This window comes from Pan troglodytes, chromosome 14, assembly GCF_028858775.2.
Source record: "Pan troglodytes isolate AG18354 chromosome 14, NHGRI_mPanTro3-v2.0_pri, whole genome shotgun sequence".
In the NCBI taxonomy this organism is placed as follows: Eukaryota; Metazoa; Chordata; class Mammalia; order Primates; family Hominidae; genus Pan; species Pan troglodytes.
The window spans coordinates 34909922-34926791 of NC_072412.2; the positions used below are offsets into that span (position 1 = coordinate 34909922).

Genomic DNA, 16870 nt, shown 5'->3' on the forward strand with positions numbered 1-16870 from the left:
AAGAGGAAATTATTAAAAACTCAAGTAATTGGAACTTGAATATATTTACTCCAGAATATGACACCAGGAAGTATGAGGTTTCATTATTCCTCGGCCCAATTTAATCTTTGCCTAGAGCTGCGATCAAATTGCATGTAGTGTATGTCTGCATGTATAGAACAGAAAAGAAAGGCCTTGTGCAGCCGCATCAATAAAATAGTAAATGTTAAAAGACTTTCAACTTTAAGAACAGAAATTTCTAAGGAGCAAGACATCGTGACTTCGTTGGGTGTTCACAGTAATTCAATTTCACTGAAAATCTCACTGCGTAGCTTTCTGCTATGCTTTGACTTTAATTTAGGTCTAGTATCAAGATCTATAGTGTTCCAAGCTCTCCCTGCAATGTCGTCTCTCTCAGCTTGCCTTTCCTTTCTAGGTCCTAGCAAAAGGACACTATGAACTTTTTCTCAGAGCCAAGAAGTTTGCATTGGCACAGAGTCCAGCATGGGGGAGGTTTTCGGTTTTAAATAAATAAATCATAAAATTAATATATACTGCAAGACACCCTGGAGGTGTTGGATAATGATGTGATGCCCAGGGAAATGATCTGCAGAAACACATAATATATATAAGTCCCATACCTCCTCTAGTGCATTAAGTGGCTGAGCTGTCTAAAGAAATGACCCATTCTGCTGTCTCTGACTGGAGAATCTCCTGAGTAATGCCTGTCTCTTAGGTGGGTTGCTTTAAAAAAGTTATAGGTGGATATTTCAGATGCTTACTGCTATGACAGAAACTCCAGCTGCTGTGCTATTCGGCTTGGGGCCTGTGTTGAAATGCTTCTTTATCTTTCCAGCTACTGACAGCTGATGTTCATTTTCTGGGAGGCCATCATCCTGGAGAAAAAGAAATAAAGAGAAGAGAAAAAGAAAGAAAATGAGATAAATGAAAAATGAAGGCTAAATCTTCTAGTCACAGGCAGTAATCTTAGAATTCATAAGATGTCAGAAATAAACCAACCAATGTCTACTCATTAAACACTATTGTTGGAAGCACTGCTCCAAGGTCTCATTCATTTCCACATCTGCTCTAAAATTAATTTGCTTTGTGTCATCTGACCCTCAGAGATTTGTCTCTAAATTTAAAAAAAATTTCTGTTTTTGGTTTCTAATAAAATCTATTCCAACCACGGCTCTAGGAACATGTCAAAGAGCAAGTTAATCTAGACGACAAGAAAAAATATTCAATGTGAACATCTTCTTTTTAATTTTTTTTTTCCTCTTAACCCATCATTTAGACCCAAAGCCAAGGGTCTTGGATGGCAAGCTTGGGCTTCTGCATGGCCCATAAATAAACTCAGGCTGTTCCACAGTTACTCATTTGGCCATTCTAAAATTCCAGGCAGCCTTCCAGGCAGAAAGATCTTCCTTAAATTTTAAGTCTTTCTTGCTGCCTTCAAATCATCTGTTATTATGACATAGTTTATACTGGAGCTTATTTTAACCAAGGTCTCTATTCTCTGCTGGAGCCATCTATGACTGAGGCTGGACACATGGTTCTCTTGTACTAAATACTGTTAGAATCACAATAACCAGGGTCGTAAGTATGTGCCACCACTTACTAGAGTTCATGATGAAAAGGCTGCAGGATCCTTCAAGGCAGAGACTGTGTTTTGCTCACTATAGAATCTCCAGGTCTTAGCATAGTGCCTTGGCACATATTAGATGCTCAATTGTGGAATAAATGAATGAACAGATAATAGAGTGTTTGTAACTCACTGCTAAAAAGAAACTCCTGGCAATCACTTCGATGCCATTCATTATTTTTCTTTTCTTCTTCCTCTCCATCATTTTGCAGGTAATTTCTTGGTTCCACCCAGGAAAATAAGTCTGCTGCTTCTCAAGCATAATGTGCTGGCTCCTTTTGCACGAGCTGGTCCCTCCACATGGCATTTGCTTCTTCTTTCAGCATTTGGGCATTCACTTATTCAATGGACATTAACTGCATGCCTACATGGACCAGGTACTACAGTACGTGGGGCAGAAATGATGGCGAGCAAAGACAGGCATGGGCCCTGCTCTCCTAGACCCTCTGCTCCATTTCTTTTCTTCGTAACTTGGGTCTAACGGGCCTGTTCCAAGGCATTTATCCCCAAGTTAAGCACAGTCCATTCTAATGGCTTTACTGGAAACCCCCAGTGCTTTTTCATTAATCAATTTGCACTATTTCTATTTTTTTGGTGTTAGAAACAAGGTGAAATTCCAGTAGAGTGGGGATGCTACTTGGGGAGGGAACAGAAGCAGGGCCACATGAAGTGCCGATCTTGTCAAGGGCTATGTTAGGAATAGCAGAGTGTGGGAGGAAGATGTGATCTCTGTCCACCAGAACCTTGCAGACTAATTGGGAGACAAAACATGCACACACTATGTAAAATCATGAAACAGGCCAACAAGATTAAAAGGAGCTGTTACAAGGCTGCATGGCTGGATGGCTCAGCTAGATTCACCAAAGAAGCTCAGAGGAGAAAGGGCATATTTTCTGGTGTGATCAGTTACAGCTGACTTCATGAGGGATATGGGACTTGACCTGGCCCTTAATGATGGAGAGTGTGTTGACAGGCAGAGAGGGGGTGCGGTGATATTTGGTGTGCAGTGTGTGCAAGTGGGAAGCCACAAAGTCATCTCTGCCAAACAAGAAGTCAAACAGTTTGTCTCTAGTTAAGAGTTTATGTGCCATGGTAATGGCAGAGAAAGCTGAAAAAACAGGAGAAGACTGGCCATAAATGAATACCCAAAAGATCCCAGAATTGAAGCCTTCATCTCCATTAGGAATAGAGCTTTTTAATAAGAGGACTGTAAGTTTAAGAAATGTGAAGGACTACCTTCCCTTTACTGTGGTATTTTTATAGTACATTATCCAGCTCTTGGTTCACTCTACAAGTGAAAGAGAAATCAGATGATAATTACAAAGAATTAGGATTATGCGTCCAGAGTTCTAAACACAAGGGTGAATTGAATGGTGTATGTAAAAAATGTTTTTATTAATATGGTGAATGAGGCCAAATGCGGTGGCTCACATCTGTAATCTCAGCACTTTGGGAGGCCGAGGCAGGTGGATCACCTGAGGTCGGGAGTTCGAGACCAGCCTGACCAACATGGAGAAACCCTGACTCTACTAAAAATACAAAATTAGCTGGGCATGGTGGCGCATGCCTGTGGTCCCAGCTCCAGCTACTCAGGAGGCTGAGACGGGAGAATAGCTTGAGCCCGGAGGCGGAATTTGCAGTGAGCTGAGACTGCGCCATTGCACTCCAGCCTGGGCAACAAAAGCAAAACTCCGTCTCAAAAAAAAAAAAAAAAACCCAACAACAAAAAACCAACAACAACTGGTGAATGAAACAAAAGGCCCCTGGAATTTAAGTTGGACAATAGCGTTTGGGAACTAAGTTAGAATTTTTGAGAGTTTTTCAACATTTGACAAGGGATAAAATGATACTGAAAGTCTTCTGAATATTAGTATCATGTCTTGGCAGAGTGTCGGGTTCTGCCAGAATGAAAGGGGCCACCTTGGGTGCTCTACTGGCCTCACCCCCAAGATTACACAAGTACTTCTTACCATCTCTTTGTAGAGTTCCAGGCTACCTCGGGCAAAATGATCAAATGAGCTTTCAATGATGAGATACTTTGAAAAACATGATTGTGGAGAAGGTTGAGGAAAGGTTTTTCTTTTTAGGATGAAAGAAACTTGAGCATATTTGTGGTCTTAGGATAAGAAGCTAGTGAAAAGGGAGAGTTGAAAGATACGAGAAAGGGCAGGGTAGGGACGGAGGGTAGAAGTGAAGTGGTTTGCCTTGGGGAGGTATAGGTTTACCTCTTTCTCTGAGGCAAAGATGAAACAAAGAGGGAACAAGCAGAGGTGCCGGGGAGAGAAGTTAGAAGAGCACGGCAGGGTGAGGAAGGTGACACAAGTGTTAATTGCTGTTTACATGTATGATCTCTTTCCTCCTCAAACTTCAGTCCATTTATTAGTCCCATTTTGAACATGGGCAAAATGAGGCTCAGCAAGGTGAATTCATTTGCTAAACGTCACACAGAAAGTGGTTGAGTCAGCATTGAACCAGGCCTGAAACTCTGTTCTTTTTCCCACACCAGGTTGCATCAATTGAGGATGCTCACTAGCATCGCATCAGCTACAAAAGGGCTGCTTAACTGATAAATGGAAATACTCAGTGAATCATCTTTTCCATGATGAAAGTGGCACAGTGGTGAGGGGGAAGGAGAATTGAATTAGGGGCCGAACAAACCAGAGAATATTTGGACACGACTTAATGGAGCCTGGGAATCATCTGGTGGTCAATAAAAGAGACGCTGAGCATTTCAGGGACCCAGTGGAACACAGTTAGAAATTCTCTGTCAAGTGGAGACTGGGTGTCCACTAATCTGGGATGTGTCAACGTGACCTATTAGGGCCGGGACTCTAGGATCCTATGTGCAGCAAGCAGTGCAGCAAGGCCTGGCTGACACTGGGCAGCATAAAGTTGCATGGAGCCAACAGGGTTGCCGTATGATCGGCACAGGCTGTGTTTACCAGCCTAGGTGTAAATATGGGGAAAGATAGCTGGGTTTTCGTAAGAGCAGCCCCTACTTAACTTACTGAGAAAGATTCAGCTCTTGCTGAATAACCCCACCTTCTTTTCACTCCCCACCATTGGCATCTTTTCAGAAACTTGCCTTCACCTAGCTTTCCCTCCACTGCCAGTTCTTGAGCTAGGAGTTTGCTCTCCAGCCACCTCAATGGATTTCCTTATCATTTCCCAGCCCTGTCCTGGTCCTAATCTCCTGTCAAGGTTCCTAGCAACTCTTTCAGATACTGGGGCCTGGAGGTGAAGGCCTCCAGCTTTAAATTCCAGTGAAGGTTTGAGCTTCCCTTGGGTTATTAGTTCACATTGAAGCAATGCAAGTAGCGAAACAAGTTGTCAGAGAGGCTTTTGACTTCATAAATCTTAAAACGTTCTAGGATTTTTTTCCAATGAAATAAGGTGTCTCAGCTGGAGTAGGTAAAACACATACATGTACACACACACACACACACACACACACCCCATGATAATGAAAAAGTCTGCAGTGTTTTAATATAAATTTTGAAGGTTTTCAGCATAATTGGATAAAAAGACTTAAACAATTGGCTTTGCAGGGATCTAATCTGTACCTGCGCCATACAGATGGATGATAGAGATTTAGCTAACTTACTGTCATGCATCAATAAAATAAATAGGGACGTTAAAAACATACATTTATATATATACATCTTTATCACCATTATTCAGAATAGATTACGTGCCAAAAATGTGCTACGAATTTTCTAAACGTGACAAATCTGGCAGTATTTTACAAATAGTTACAGTATTATTACCATACGTTCTGGTTTGGTGGTAGTTTCTGAAGTTCGACACAGGCTGGTTGTGGTTTGAGGTTAGTAGTTTTTGATTTAGAAATTCCCATCCACCACTTGGCAGAGCATTGCAACTGACACGAACAAAATTAGTTTGCAAAATGGAAAATGAACTCTCACCACTGTCCATAGGAGACCTGGCCTCCTGGTCTCCATTTCTCTAGGGGTTACTGGGGAAGAGCTGTGGGGAGGCTTGTGGGGGAACGGATGTGAAGTCACTCTGTAGTGTAGAATTCCTCGCTTTCCTCTGGGAAACCATTTCAGGCGTCATGCTTTAGAAAATTCTCATCCCCTTGTGGATTTTTGGTTTTGAATCATGGATCTGGTTTGCAGTCTATTCATTGCCAGACTCTATTATTAATATCTGTAAACTCAGGAGAAGCATGGCAGTCTTGAGCAGTTTACTGCTAAAATATTCCCACGTAGTTTTAAACCATTCCAAGGTTATTAAAGGACTCTTCAATAGCAGTTCCGCTGCACCTCCCAGTGTGCTTGACTCCTGTTAACCATCCCCACCTGCACGGCATCCCTAGTCCCCTTGACTCTCTTCAGCATGGCCCTATGATTCTCTGTCTACAATTCGCACTGCACTTTGGGAGAAAATGTAAGGCAAGTTAAGATTTATCTTAGAGCAAGGACAGGATAAAATGCCCATATGGAAACTGCAATTCCATGTCATCGTTTAAAATTTGTGAATATAAATAAGTGGTTTTATATATTATTGCAGTGTCATTGGGCTTCACTTAATTGCTAACAAATTCTACCAGCACAATAAGATGAATGTTTACATTTTTGTGTGAGTGGGTAGGGCTGATTTTTATTAGTCAACATGGAATATCTTGGGAGATTATCCAGGCTTCTATTTTTTCTTCTTTCCCTTGTTCTTTTTTTCTTTTTGGATATCTGGACTTAGCAGAATCTTTTCAAAAGAGTATGTAGGTGGGATATAGGAGGTAAACTAAAGTGTAAAGGCCAGGAAGGTGATAGAAAGTCTTGAATTGGCTAAATAACTGTATTTGATTTATTTAAACCAGTCTGTTCTGCTAGTACCAAAGTTCTTGAACTTCGTTTCATGTTATAATCACCTGTGAGCTTTTAAAAGTCCTGATGCCAGGAAGCCAGTGCAAACCAATTAAATCAGAATGTCTGGGGGCAAAACCCAGGCATCAGACCTGTATTAGAGGCTCCAGTGGGCTTCAGGCTAGACTCCTTTGAGCCTCAGTTTTTTTTGTTTTGTTTTCTTGAGACAGAGTTTCGCTCTTGTTGCCCAGGCTAGAGTGCAATGGCACGATCTTGGCTCACCGCAACCTCCGCCTCCCGGGTTCAAGCGATTCTCCTGCCTCAGCCTCCCGAGTAGCTGGGATTACAGGCATGTGCCACCATGCCTGGCTAATATTATATTTCTAGTAGAGACAAGGTTTCTCCATGTTGGCCAGGCTGGTCTTGAACTCCCGACCTCAGGTTATCTGCCCACCTCGGCCTCCCAAAGTGCTGGGATTACAGCCATGAACCACTGCACCTGGCCCTCAGTTTTTTTTTTAATCTATTAAATTGGCAAAATAATTTGATGTAAAACATAGATTCATAAAATTATAGCATCCTAGAGTATCAGAAGAATAACTTGGGATAAGGTAGATGAGCATTTTGAAAATAAAAATGGAATGACAGCAATATATTTAAAATTTCACAATGATGATAATTTGATCCTAATTATATATAAGAATTTTTTTCTGGAAATGTCAGTTCTGTTTATGAACTTATCATGAACCTACATTTTCTATCAATAAACCGTCATTTGTGGGGAAAGTGACTCAACCCCCTTTCCAATTCCTGGAAAGGTCAAGATATATTATTGCCTATTTTATTCTTATATTATAATAAATGTGCCTAAGTCATATTGTTCTCCACTAGATGGGTAATAGGGTAAGGAAACGTAGTTGGGATAATTTTGTTGGTATTTTGTAACTACATTAAACAAAGTAGCTGTGATGCTGGAGAAAGTAACAGAGCTGGTGATACACATATTATCTATCTGGATCTGTGACACACAAACAGGATCATGTTGGGGGATGATAGTCTTTCTTCCTTAATCAAGCTTCTCATTCACCAACATTAATCACAATTTGCATTTCATGAGCACATAGCAATGGATGAAACAGTTGTCATCTGGCTCAGACTCAAATTCACCAAATATTCGCTAAGTACCTACAAGGTGCTAGGACTTAAGATTGCCCTCTCAGACTCTTCAACTATATGATCCTTTTCCCATCCTTATAGCAAGTGGAGAGGAGAATCCTATTTTCTCCATTTCACAGATAGGAAAACAGGTTTAAAGGAGAGAAAAGACTTGCCCAAGGTCACACAGGTGAGTGAGCTGATGCTCCTCCCGTGGGTCTACATTCCTCTTCCAGACGTGGCTGCTTACTGACGATGGCTTTGTTCATGTGGCTCATTGGAACCAGCCATAGAGAGGCCTCGCTCACGACTCTTTCAACAACAGAGCAAAGGGCAAGAATACGGCAGAGCATGGTGGGATTCGGACCCAGGACGTGTGAAAAATAAAGGTGAACTTAGAGGAAGCTCCTGGATGAGGTTACAACAAGTGACTTTTGCGGAGTAGGTTCCTTTCTGCTGCCGTATGCTTTACTGTCTGTTTTATATAAGTCTACCTTTCCTTTTTCTTTCTTTCTTTCTGTTTGTTTGTTTTTTGAGACAGAGTCTCCCTCCATCACCCAGGCTGGAGTGCAGTGGCTCAAACTTGGCTCACAGCAACCTCTGCCCTCAGGTTCGAGCCATCCTCATTCCTCAGCTTCCCCAGTAGCTGGGATTACAGGCACCCACCACCATGCTGGGCTAATTTTTTTTTTTTTTTTTAAGTAGAGGTGTGGCTTCACTATGTTGGCCAGGCTGGTCTTGAACTCCTGGCCTCAAATGATCCACCTGCCACGGCCTCCCAGAGTGCTGGGGTTACAGGCATGAACCACTGCACCCGGCCAAGACTGCCTTTTCAATTCCAAGTATGCCAAGTAAAAAAGTCATGGTATAAGCAATAGAGAAAATCAGAACTAATGAGAGCAGAGAAAGAGCTTTTTGACAATGTCCTTAGGGTTCACATATTTATTAGTACTTTTCTCCCCTTCTCTCCTTTGTGGTAATCAGATATAATTTGATTGCCAAATGCAAAATGTCTTACTAAATGGATATTCTTTGAAATCCCTAATTTATTTATTTCATTTGGTTGACCATTCATTTGTTGTACTTGGAGACGTCAACAAATGCTAAATGCTGATTGTGAAAGCTTACTTTTAACAATTGATTATTTTCAGATGAAGAAAAAATCCGTTTTCTGATTTAGTTACTTCATAAAGATGATTTCAAAAGTTAAGCACTCACTTAATTGAGTCTTTAAAAAGCTTTTATTAAAACCATTTTTTTTTCTAGGATGGTAAGTCTGTTTGAATTACAGAAAGGGTGTTTTTTTTTTAGTTTTCGATCTCCTAGATGATTACTTAAATTCTCTCCCTGCTTTTAGAAAATGCCTGTAGGAAATCTGAGAGGAAAAACTGAAATGGACAGCAGAAGTCTAAGGTCCAGAGGGAGCAATGGAACATAATTATCAGCAAAGCGGGACCATGTGTAAAACTGTGCACAAAACCAGGTAGAAGAGGCAGAAAGTTACTGCTGAGACATGTATATATTGCCATAATGAGCAACCTATTTTTTCACTGGTAACAGCCAGAAGCCTTCTTAATTTTGTTTCTTTACCACAGTTGAGTTGGGATATTATTAATATAGGGCCATTTGGTCTGGAATCAGGGGAAGATTCATGTCGTTCCCAACAGCATTCCAGACCCCTCATGTATATAAACAAATTTGCTCACATTTACAAAGTTATCTTCTAGCAAACATGCACATTCTGCTGGAACTGACTGTCAGATATCTTCTTCCCAGTCTTCTCCAGGATTGAGCTCTGGCACCTCCTTCTCTGGGCTCTGGGAAGTCTCCCCACAGAGCAGACTGGGGTAGCTGTTCTCACTACCCTGGAACTGTCTGGTTGTATCAGACTTTGTTCCTAGAAGGCAGGGCTGGCACACAGTGTCTCTCTGATAAAAATGTATTTAGAAATCTCTACATAAAATTTTTCAAAAAAATTACTCAGTTGTGGTGGTGCACACCTGGGGTCCCAGCTACTTGGGAGGCTGAGGCGGGAGGATTGCCTGAGCCCAGGAGGTCGAGGCTGCAGTGAGCCATGATTGAGCCACTGCATTCCAGCCTGGGTGACAGAGTGAGACCCTGTCTCAAAAAAAAAAAAAAAGTAAAATGATTATTTGTCACCTATGAATATCTTTCCTCTATGGCTCTTCAGGAGCCTTTTAAGGCCACATGTCAAATTCAGATTGTCTAGTTTCTTCTGTGTGGTCACCCTGTCTCAGTTTCTCCAGAGCTAATATGCAATTTGACAATTTATGGATGGTGAGCTTTTATTTTTTTTCTTTGAAATTTAAAGAAAAAATTTATTGAAGATCTGAAAAACAATTCCTAAAAGATCAACTTTTCCAGAAAACTAGCTACACAATGCATTACGTCTATCATGTTAAAACATGCATTAGACACAAATACAAAAACCATGAAACAAGCCACCATTCTTCAACAATTTGAGCAAAGATAAAATGCCTAAATAACAACAAGGATGACTTGCAAAGGATGAGCTCTTTAAGCATCATTTAAAAAAAGTAGCACAAATGGATGAGTGTGTTCAGTTATATACACTGAATTGAACCTTTGGCACTAGGAATCAGAGCATTTTGTCATACAGCATTAACATGTGGATCAGTCAGAACCAACCACTGCCACCCAGAGAGCCTGCAGCTGGCTTGTGCCTCTTCCTCCCCGCACAGCTAAGAAAAAGGTACCATGACCTGGGTAAGTGAGTTTGGAAAGGTTGCTGACTTGTATTAGCAATCATTACAGTGATGACAATGTCCATATTGTACCTACCTGTTTACAACATTACCATGTTTTCATGTGTAACAAAGGGTGGGGTAGATGTAATGTGGTGCATGGGACTTTAAAACACCTGGGCTGAAAGTGAGGATATCTGGCTGCAAATTCTGTCTCAACTGCAAGCTTGGCTACTTTGAGAAAATCACCCTGCATAGCCTTAGTCTCCTCATCTGTAAAATGGGTACAATAATACCCATCCTGCTGATCTTGTAGGCTTGTTATGAGGCTCAAGTAAGATGCTTCCTAATCTTTTCAGCTTCATAGAAAAGGATAACTTTTGCTTAGCACCCTGGGGTGAATGCAGATGTTGTTGAGGCTGGAAGTGACCACTCCTGGATACTGGCTATACAGCCCCCTGTCCCTAGGGCCATGGGGATTACTATTTTTGCGTGTCTGTACACCAGTTAGAAAACTCTGCTATATGAGAAGCCTTAAAACAAACCTCAGTGCATAGCTCTACATGCTCATTTTCAAGTCTATTCTCCTGTTATTTGTATATAACCTCCCAGTGGAGTGTGAAGAATCACATTCAGACATGTAGAATGCTGGAATCTAGACCTATGGCCATCTAGTGGCACAACATGAATGAGATCCCAAGTTCTCGTCCCCCCATATGTAGTCACCTGACACATTGACTGTGCTTTCAATCACGCCTTGACCTCAAGCTTTTGTTGTTTTGGAAAACAAAACAAAACAAATCACTCGACTACTCACCAAGGTGGCAATTCAGAGAAATGGAACGTTTTGTGGCCTTCAATGTACAGCCAGATGATTCAGTGCAGTAGGGAGGCTGGTAAAATTTATATCAATGAGCTGACAATTTTATGATTGTCCACCTCTATGACCACGTCCATATATATATTCAAGCCTATATCTGTCTTCTATTCTGGCAGTAGGAACCATTAGACTTAGTGATGGAGCTTCCCCATCTGTCAGTGGGGATTACCATAGAAACTAGATTACAAAGTTACAATGTTGTTGGGAAGAACACAATAAGTACAAACACAACACAGTTAAGGTATATAAGATGCTTAAAATACTTCTGGCAGATTCTAGAAGTTAAGCATTCTATCAGTATTAACTATAAGCATTATTATTATTACTATTATTTGAGACAGAGTCTTGCTCTGTCACCCAGGCTGGAGTACAGTGGTGCAATCTCCACTCATTGCAGCCTCCGCCTCCTGGGTTCAAGTGATTCTACTGCCTCAGCCTCCCAAGTAGCTGGGATTACAGGCGCATACCACCATGCCTAGCTATTTTTTTTTTTTTTAATAGAGACAGGGTTTAGCCATGTTGGCCAGGCTGGCCTCAAACTCCTAACCTCAAGTAATCTGCCCACCTTGGGCTCCCAAAGTACTGGGATTACAGGCATGAGTCACTGTGCCCAGCCTATTATTATTATTTTTTGAGATGGAGTCTCAATCTTTTGTCCAGATTGGAGTACAGAGGCACAATCTCAGCTCACTGCAGCCTCTGCCTCCCAGGTTCAAGTTATTCTCGTGCCTCAGCCTCCTGAGTAGCTGGGATTACAGGTGCGCACCACCACACCCAGCTAATTTTTGTATTTTTAGCAGAGATGGCGTTTCACCATGTTGACCAGGCTGGTCTCAAAGTCCTGGCTTCAAGCAATCTGCCCGCCTCAGCCTCCCAAAGTGCTGGGATTACAGGCATGAGCCACTGCGCCCAGCCAACTATGAGTATTATTAATCAAAACAAATTTTACCCATCGGTTGTAGAGAAACACAGAATTAAAAAATAATGACTCTGCTCTGGAGAATTCCTTCATAGTTAATGAAATATCATTAGACCTGTGTACTCAAAGAACAGCCACAGAGGCAGCATCGGGGAGATTTTAGAAATGCAGAGCCTCCAATCTACTGTGTTAGAATCTGAGTTTTAACAGGCTCTCCAGGTGATTTGTGAGCACATTCAAGTTTGAGAAGTGCTGAAATGGAGTAGCCCAAGGTTTATGCCGAAACCCTTAGGTCACTCGCACTTTGGGTAGGAATCATGCAAAAAGCAGGACTGACTCAGAAAGTCTGTTATGCCTTCTTGATGATTATTCAGCTGTAATCTGGACCGCAGAAAGCAGGTTGCGGGGTAGAAGATTGAGACCACTGGCACCTCACCAGTTAGAAGGCAGTCTCATCAGAATAAAATGTAATGGATACATCAGATGCCCTCGTGGAACAAGTATAAGATCCTGTAACTGTCCTGGCACATATGAGGGGGAGGAACAAAATGGAACACAACACTTTTTTCTTTTTTTTTTAGATGATGTCTCACTCTGTCATTCAGGTTGGAGTGCAGTGGCACGATCTTGGCTTACTACCACCTCTGGTTCCCAGGGTCAAGCAATCCTACCACCTCAGCCTCCTGAGTAGCTGGGACCACAGGCTTGTGCCACTATGCCCAGCTAATTTTTTGTATTTTTTGGTAGAGATGGGGTTTTGCCATGTTGCCCAGGCTGTCCTCGAACTCCTGAGCTCAGGCAATTCACCCACCTCGGCCTCCCAAAGGGCTGAGATTACAGGTGTGAGACACTGCGCCTGGCCCACAACACTTTCAAAAGGAGGCAATAACATTAGAAAATCTGCAACTGATTTTTAAAAGGAATGTTAGGAGAGAACAAAGGAAATGGTGCGAGTCACTTACATTAACCCAGGGATGCTCAAGTACTTGAACAGCAGAAAATCGCTGATCTACATCGACCAACAGCATCATGGTAATGAGCTCCTGTGAAGGGGAACGTTAGAGTCCATTTATCTGAATTTAAGGTGAAAAGCTGTATGTGTGCAAATGCAAGAGTTCTCTTTTAGTTTCGAAAAGCATTTGTAAAAGCTCTAAATCTTAAATACATCAACTCCACTTACCTGTGGCTATTTATCACCTTCAAAAGTTAAAAATGGTAAGCACTTGGAATTGTAAATACATAGCTTGTGGTTGAATACAAATTAAATTAATATCAGAATCATTTTCATAAAAATGTTTGTAATAGAAAAGAAATTATACAAGTTAAGGAATTAATATTCCTTTCTTTGTCTAGCATTTTGCATGTTAAAGACAGATTTATTAATTAGTTTAATATAGAAGTCACATTTAAAGAAACACTTTACTTAAAATTTCACTTTAGCAGCTGAAAGGAAAAATGAAAATTTCCCCCTAATTTCAAGACGGCATACTTAGGTTTGAAAGAAAGGTATGAGGAAAGACGTAGAATTGGGTCTTTCCCCAATTCTGGGTGGCAAGATAGAATTGATCCTTTAGTAGCTAAAGAATTCTAAAGAAACATGTTACAATTGCTTGAAAAATTTCCAGACAAATCAATACAAAGAAAAATAGAACTATTGAGAGGTAAACAATTTCATCATCCTGAAATTAATGGAACTTCCTCATGAGCTCAAATGGACTTGGACCAGGAATGCTCTACCTGGGTCTTAACGATGAGTATGCTATACAATTGTCCACTCTGGATTAGAAGTTCCCATGTCACAAAATGGTTAGATATGCATTATGCAGTTCCTTACATACACAGGCTTTATAGTACCACTCGGGAAGGGGGTGATTTAATTTCATTGAGGGAGAGAGTTCACTCAGCCTTCTTCATTCAGTTTCTAACTTGGATCAGAACTCGTGAAAGTATCTGCTGTGTGTGATGCCCTTTGCAGGTGCTATGGAGGTGTAGGAGATGGTCCTATTTGTCAGTAACTGTGAGCCCTCAGATCATGCAGTGATGGCATGGGGAGCTGGACAGGTTCCTGAAGAGCCCCCGGCCCTGCAGCTGTATCGTCCCATCTCCTTTAGCCTGCGCCTTTCTCTGACACTCCCTTTCTGGCAGCTTCCTGGACAGTTGAAGAAAATGAGAGACTTGCACTCAATATGCATCATTTTCTACACAAAGTGGTCACGTCTGAGGGGTTGGCTTTTAAAGGGAACTCACATTCAGGACATGGCAAAAGCAAAGGCATAAACATTGAGCAATCAAAAGATAATTATTTCTCAAGATAATTATTGAGAACATTTTTCTCAAATTTTCAAACATTTAAGTCAGCACTCGGAGACATAAATTTTAAAAAGAGCAATGAAAAGGTTTTCCTTTTTCTCCTCAAGGTCTACAAACATCTCAATGTAAGATTTTTATAGCCTTCTTAGAAGTTGATTTATTATAAATATTATTTAATGTGGTAAAATATACATAAAATTTACCACTTCAACCATTTTCAAGTGCACAGTTCACTAACATTCAGTGCATTCACATTGTTGTGCAACCATCACCTTCATCCATGTTAAGGACTGATCTTTTAGTTTCATGGGATAAAAACAATGAATCTTGTGTTTTTCTCCCCCTCTGCCTCTAAATCCTGGCTATTATTCAAGGTTCAACTTAAATCATAGCTTCCCCATAAAGTCTTTCTTGATGATTTCAACCTACGTTGCGGCTGAGTTTTCTTCCCTCTGATTAATTGATGGATTCATTCATATACTTGTTCATTTATTCAATATACATTGAGCACCAGTATACTGGTCATACTTTAGGCAGTGATGGTACAGCAATGGACAAAATAGACAAAAATCCCTGCCTTCACAGAATTTGCATTCTAGTGGAGAGAGTCTGGAAATGAACTATATAAAGAAGACATGCCTACTTATTTATATCTATCTTTTTTTGGGTAGAGAGATAGGTAGTTAGATAGCACAGCAGATGGACACACAGGTGTTAAGTGTTCTGGAGAAAAATAAAACAGACAAGTAGGATACAGCAAGCCAGGTAAGGTTTAAGAGATGCAATTGGAACCAGGATGGTCTGGGAAGGCTTCACTGAGAAATTAAGTCATTAAGTCAAGAGCCGAGAGAGGTGAAACCACAGGCCATATAGAAATCTGAGCTGGGCTCAAGCCTGGCAAAGGTGGGGCACAGCAAGAGGCTATAGCAATGTCACTGGAATGGCACCTGAGAGAGATGAAGGCAGCAGATGGAGACGCTTGATAAGTACTTGTTGGGATGTCTGGGAACAGATGACTTGATGACTGTGAAATCTTGGAAAACCTAGCAATTACAACTAAAATGTGCACAGAAATCATACTTATGATGTCATTAGTTTCTTTGCACACAATGATTTGGAATAAATAATTCCATTAAGACACACAGAATATAGGGAAGAGGAAGGCACTGGACACCTACCTTTGCAGAATCGGAAACATTATCCCAGTATGGAGAAGGAAAGTCCACCTGCCCCATCAAAATCTGATCAAAAAGCACCTCCTGGTCATCACCACTTCTGTTTAGGTGAACGACAACAAGGAAAAACAGCACTAAGATATCAACTCAGTGTACATCTTTTCAGTCTTAGGCACTGGAGCCCTTCCTTTCCCCCCATAAATGTGTAAAAATGTGTATTTTTAACCGATTGAAAAATGTCAATGTGGATCTGTTTTGGTAAATTAAGAAAGAGTTTTTGGGCCGGGTGCGGCGGCTCACACCTGTATTCCCAGCATTTCGGGAGACTGAGGCAGGTAGATCACTTGAAGTCAGGAGTTCAATATCAGCTTGGCCAACATGGTGAAACCCCCATCTCTACTAAAAATACAAAAAGTAACTGGTGTGGTGGCGCACGCCTGTGATCCCAGCTATTCAGGAAGCTGAGGCAGGAGAACTGCTTGAACTTGGGAGGCAGAGGTTGCAGTGAGCTGAGACTGTGCCACTGCACTCCAGACTGAGCAAAAGAGAGACTCTGTCTCAAAACCAAAAAGAAAAAAAAAAAAGAAAGAATGAGTTTTTAATGATATGGGGAAGAAACATGGAAGGCATATAAATTAGCATGCATGACATAACAGGGAAAAAATAACAGGGACTGCAAGTAAAGTTCTTGTGCTCTTTTCCTGCCGCAGGCTCCTTTGTGCAAGAAGGGCTAATGGATCACTCAGAGAGTAGAGAAATGCTTTGTCGGCGCTGAATAAAAGATTGTTGCCCATACCCACGGAATGGAGGGAAACCACACAGCAGGATATAAGTGATTACACCTGCCGCCCAGATGTCCACCTTGAGGCCGTATCTGGAAAAATAAGGGATGTTAGAGTTAGGAGAGTCAGGCTCGGACAAATTATGCAGCTTGGTAAAATCAATGACTTTCCTCCTCCAAGCCAAAAATAAAACCAAACAAAATAACAATCCCAACAACAAACACTAAACTAAAACCCACCACCTAAACAGAGTTCAAAGAAAAAGTTTAAAAAATAATAATTTTTAAAAAGACCAAGGTGCAGGAATAAAAATCAAAAGGAATGCATTGCTGGACTTATTTGTAAATATCAGTAAATGAAGGTTTTCAGCAAAAAGGTTTATTATAGTAATAACAATTCTGAGATAAGGACGGACCCTTGAGATAAACTCCCTCACTTTAGGAATAATAATTATTTCTAGAACGTTTTCCAAT

At 41.1% G+C, this 16870-nt stretch overlaps 1 protein-coding gene across 4 annotated transcripts in view; it reads right to left on the minus strand.

Annotated features, from left to right (window-relative positions):
* DCLK1 (doublecortin like kinase 1) overlaps positions 1-16870 on the minus strand; it is a 352247-nt gene that overhangs the window by 21327 nt on the left and 314050 nt on the right. For all 4 annotated transcript variants that reach the window (XM_009426862.5, XM_522657.8, XM_003314115.6 and 1 more), the window contains 4 exons: positions 16412-16489; positions 15619-15715; positions 13093-13173; positions 762-875 (listed from right to left, as the gene is read on the minus strand). In XM_009426862.5, the coding sequence (XP_009425137.1) occupies positions 762-875; positions 13093-13173; positions 15619-15715; positions 16412-16489 (370 nt within the window). The remainder of the gene's footprint in view (positions 1-761; positions 876-13092; positions 13174-15618; positions 15716-16411; positions 16490-16870) is intronic.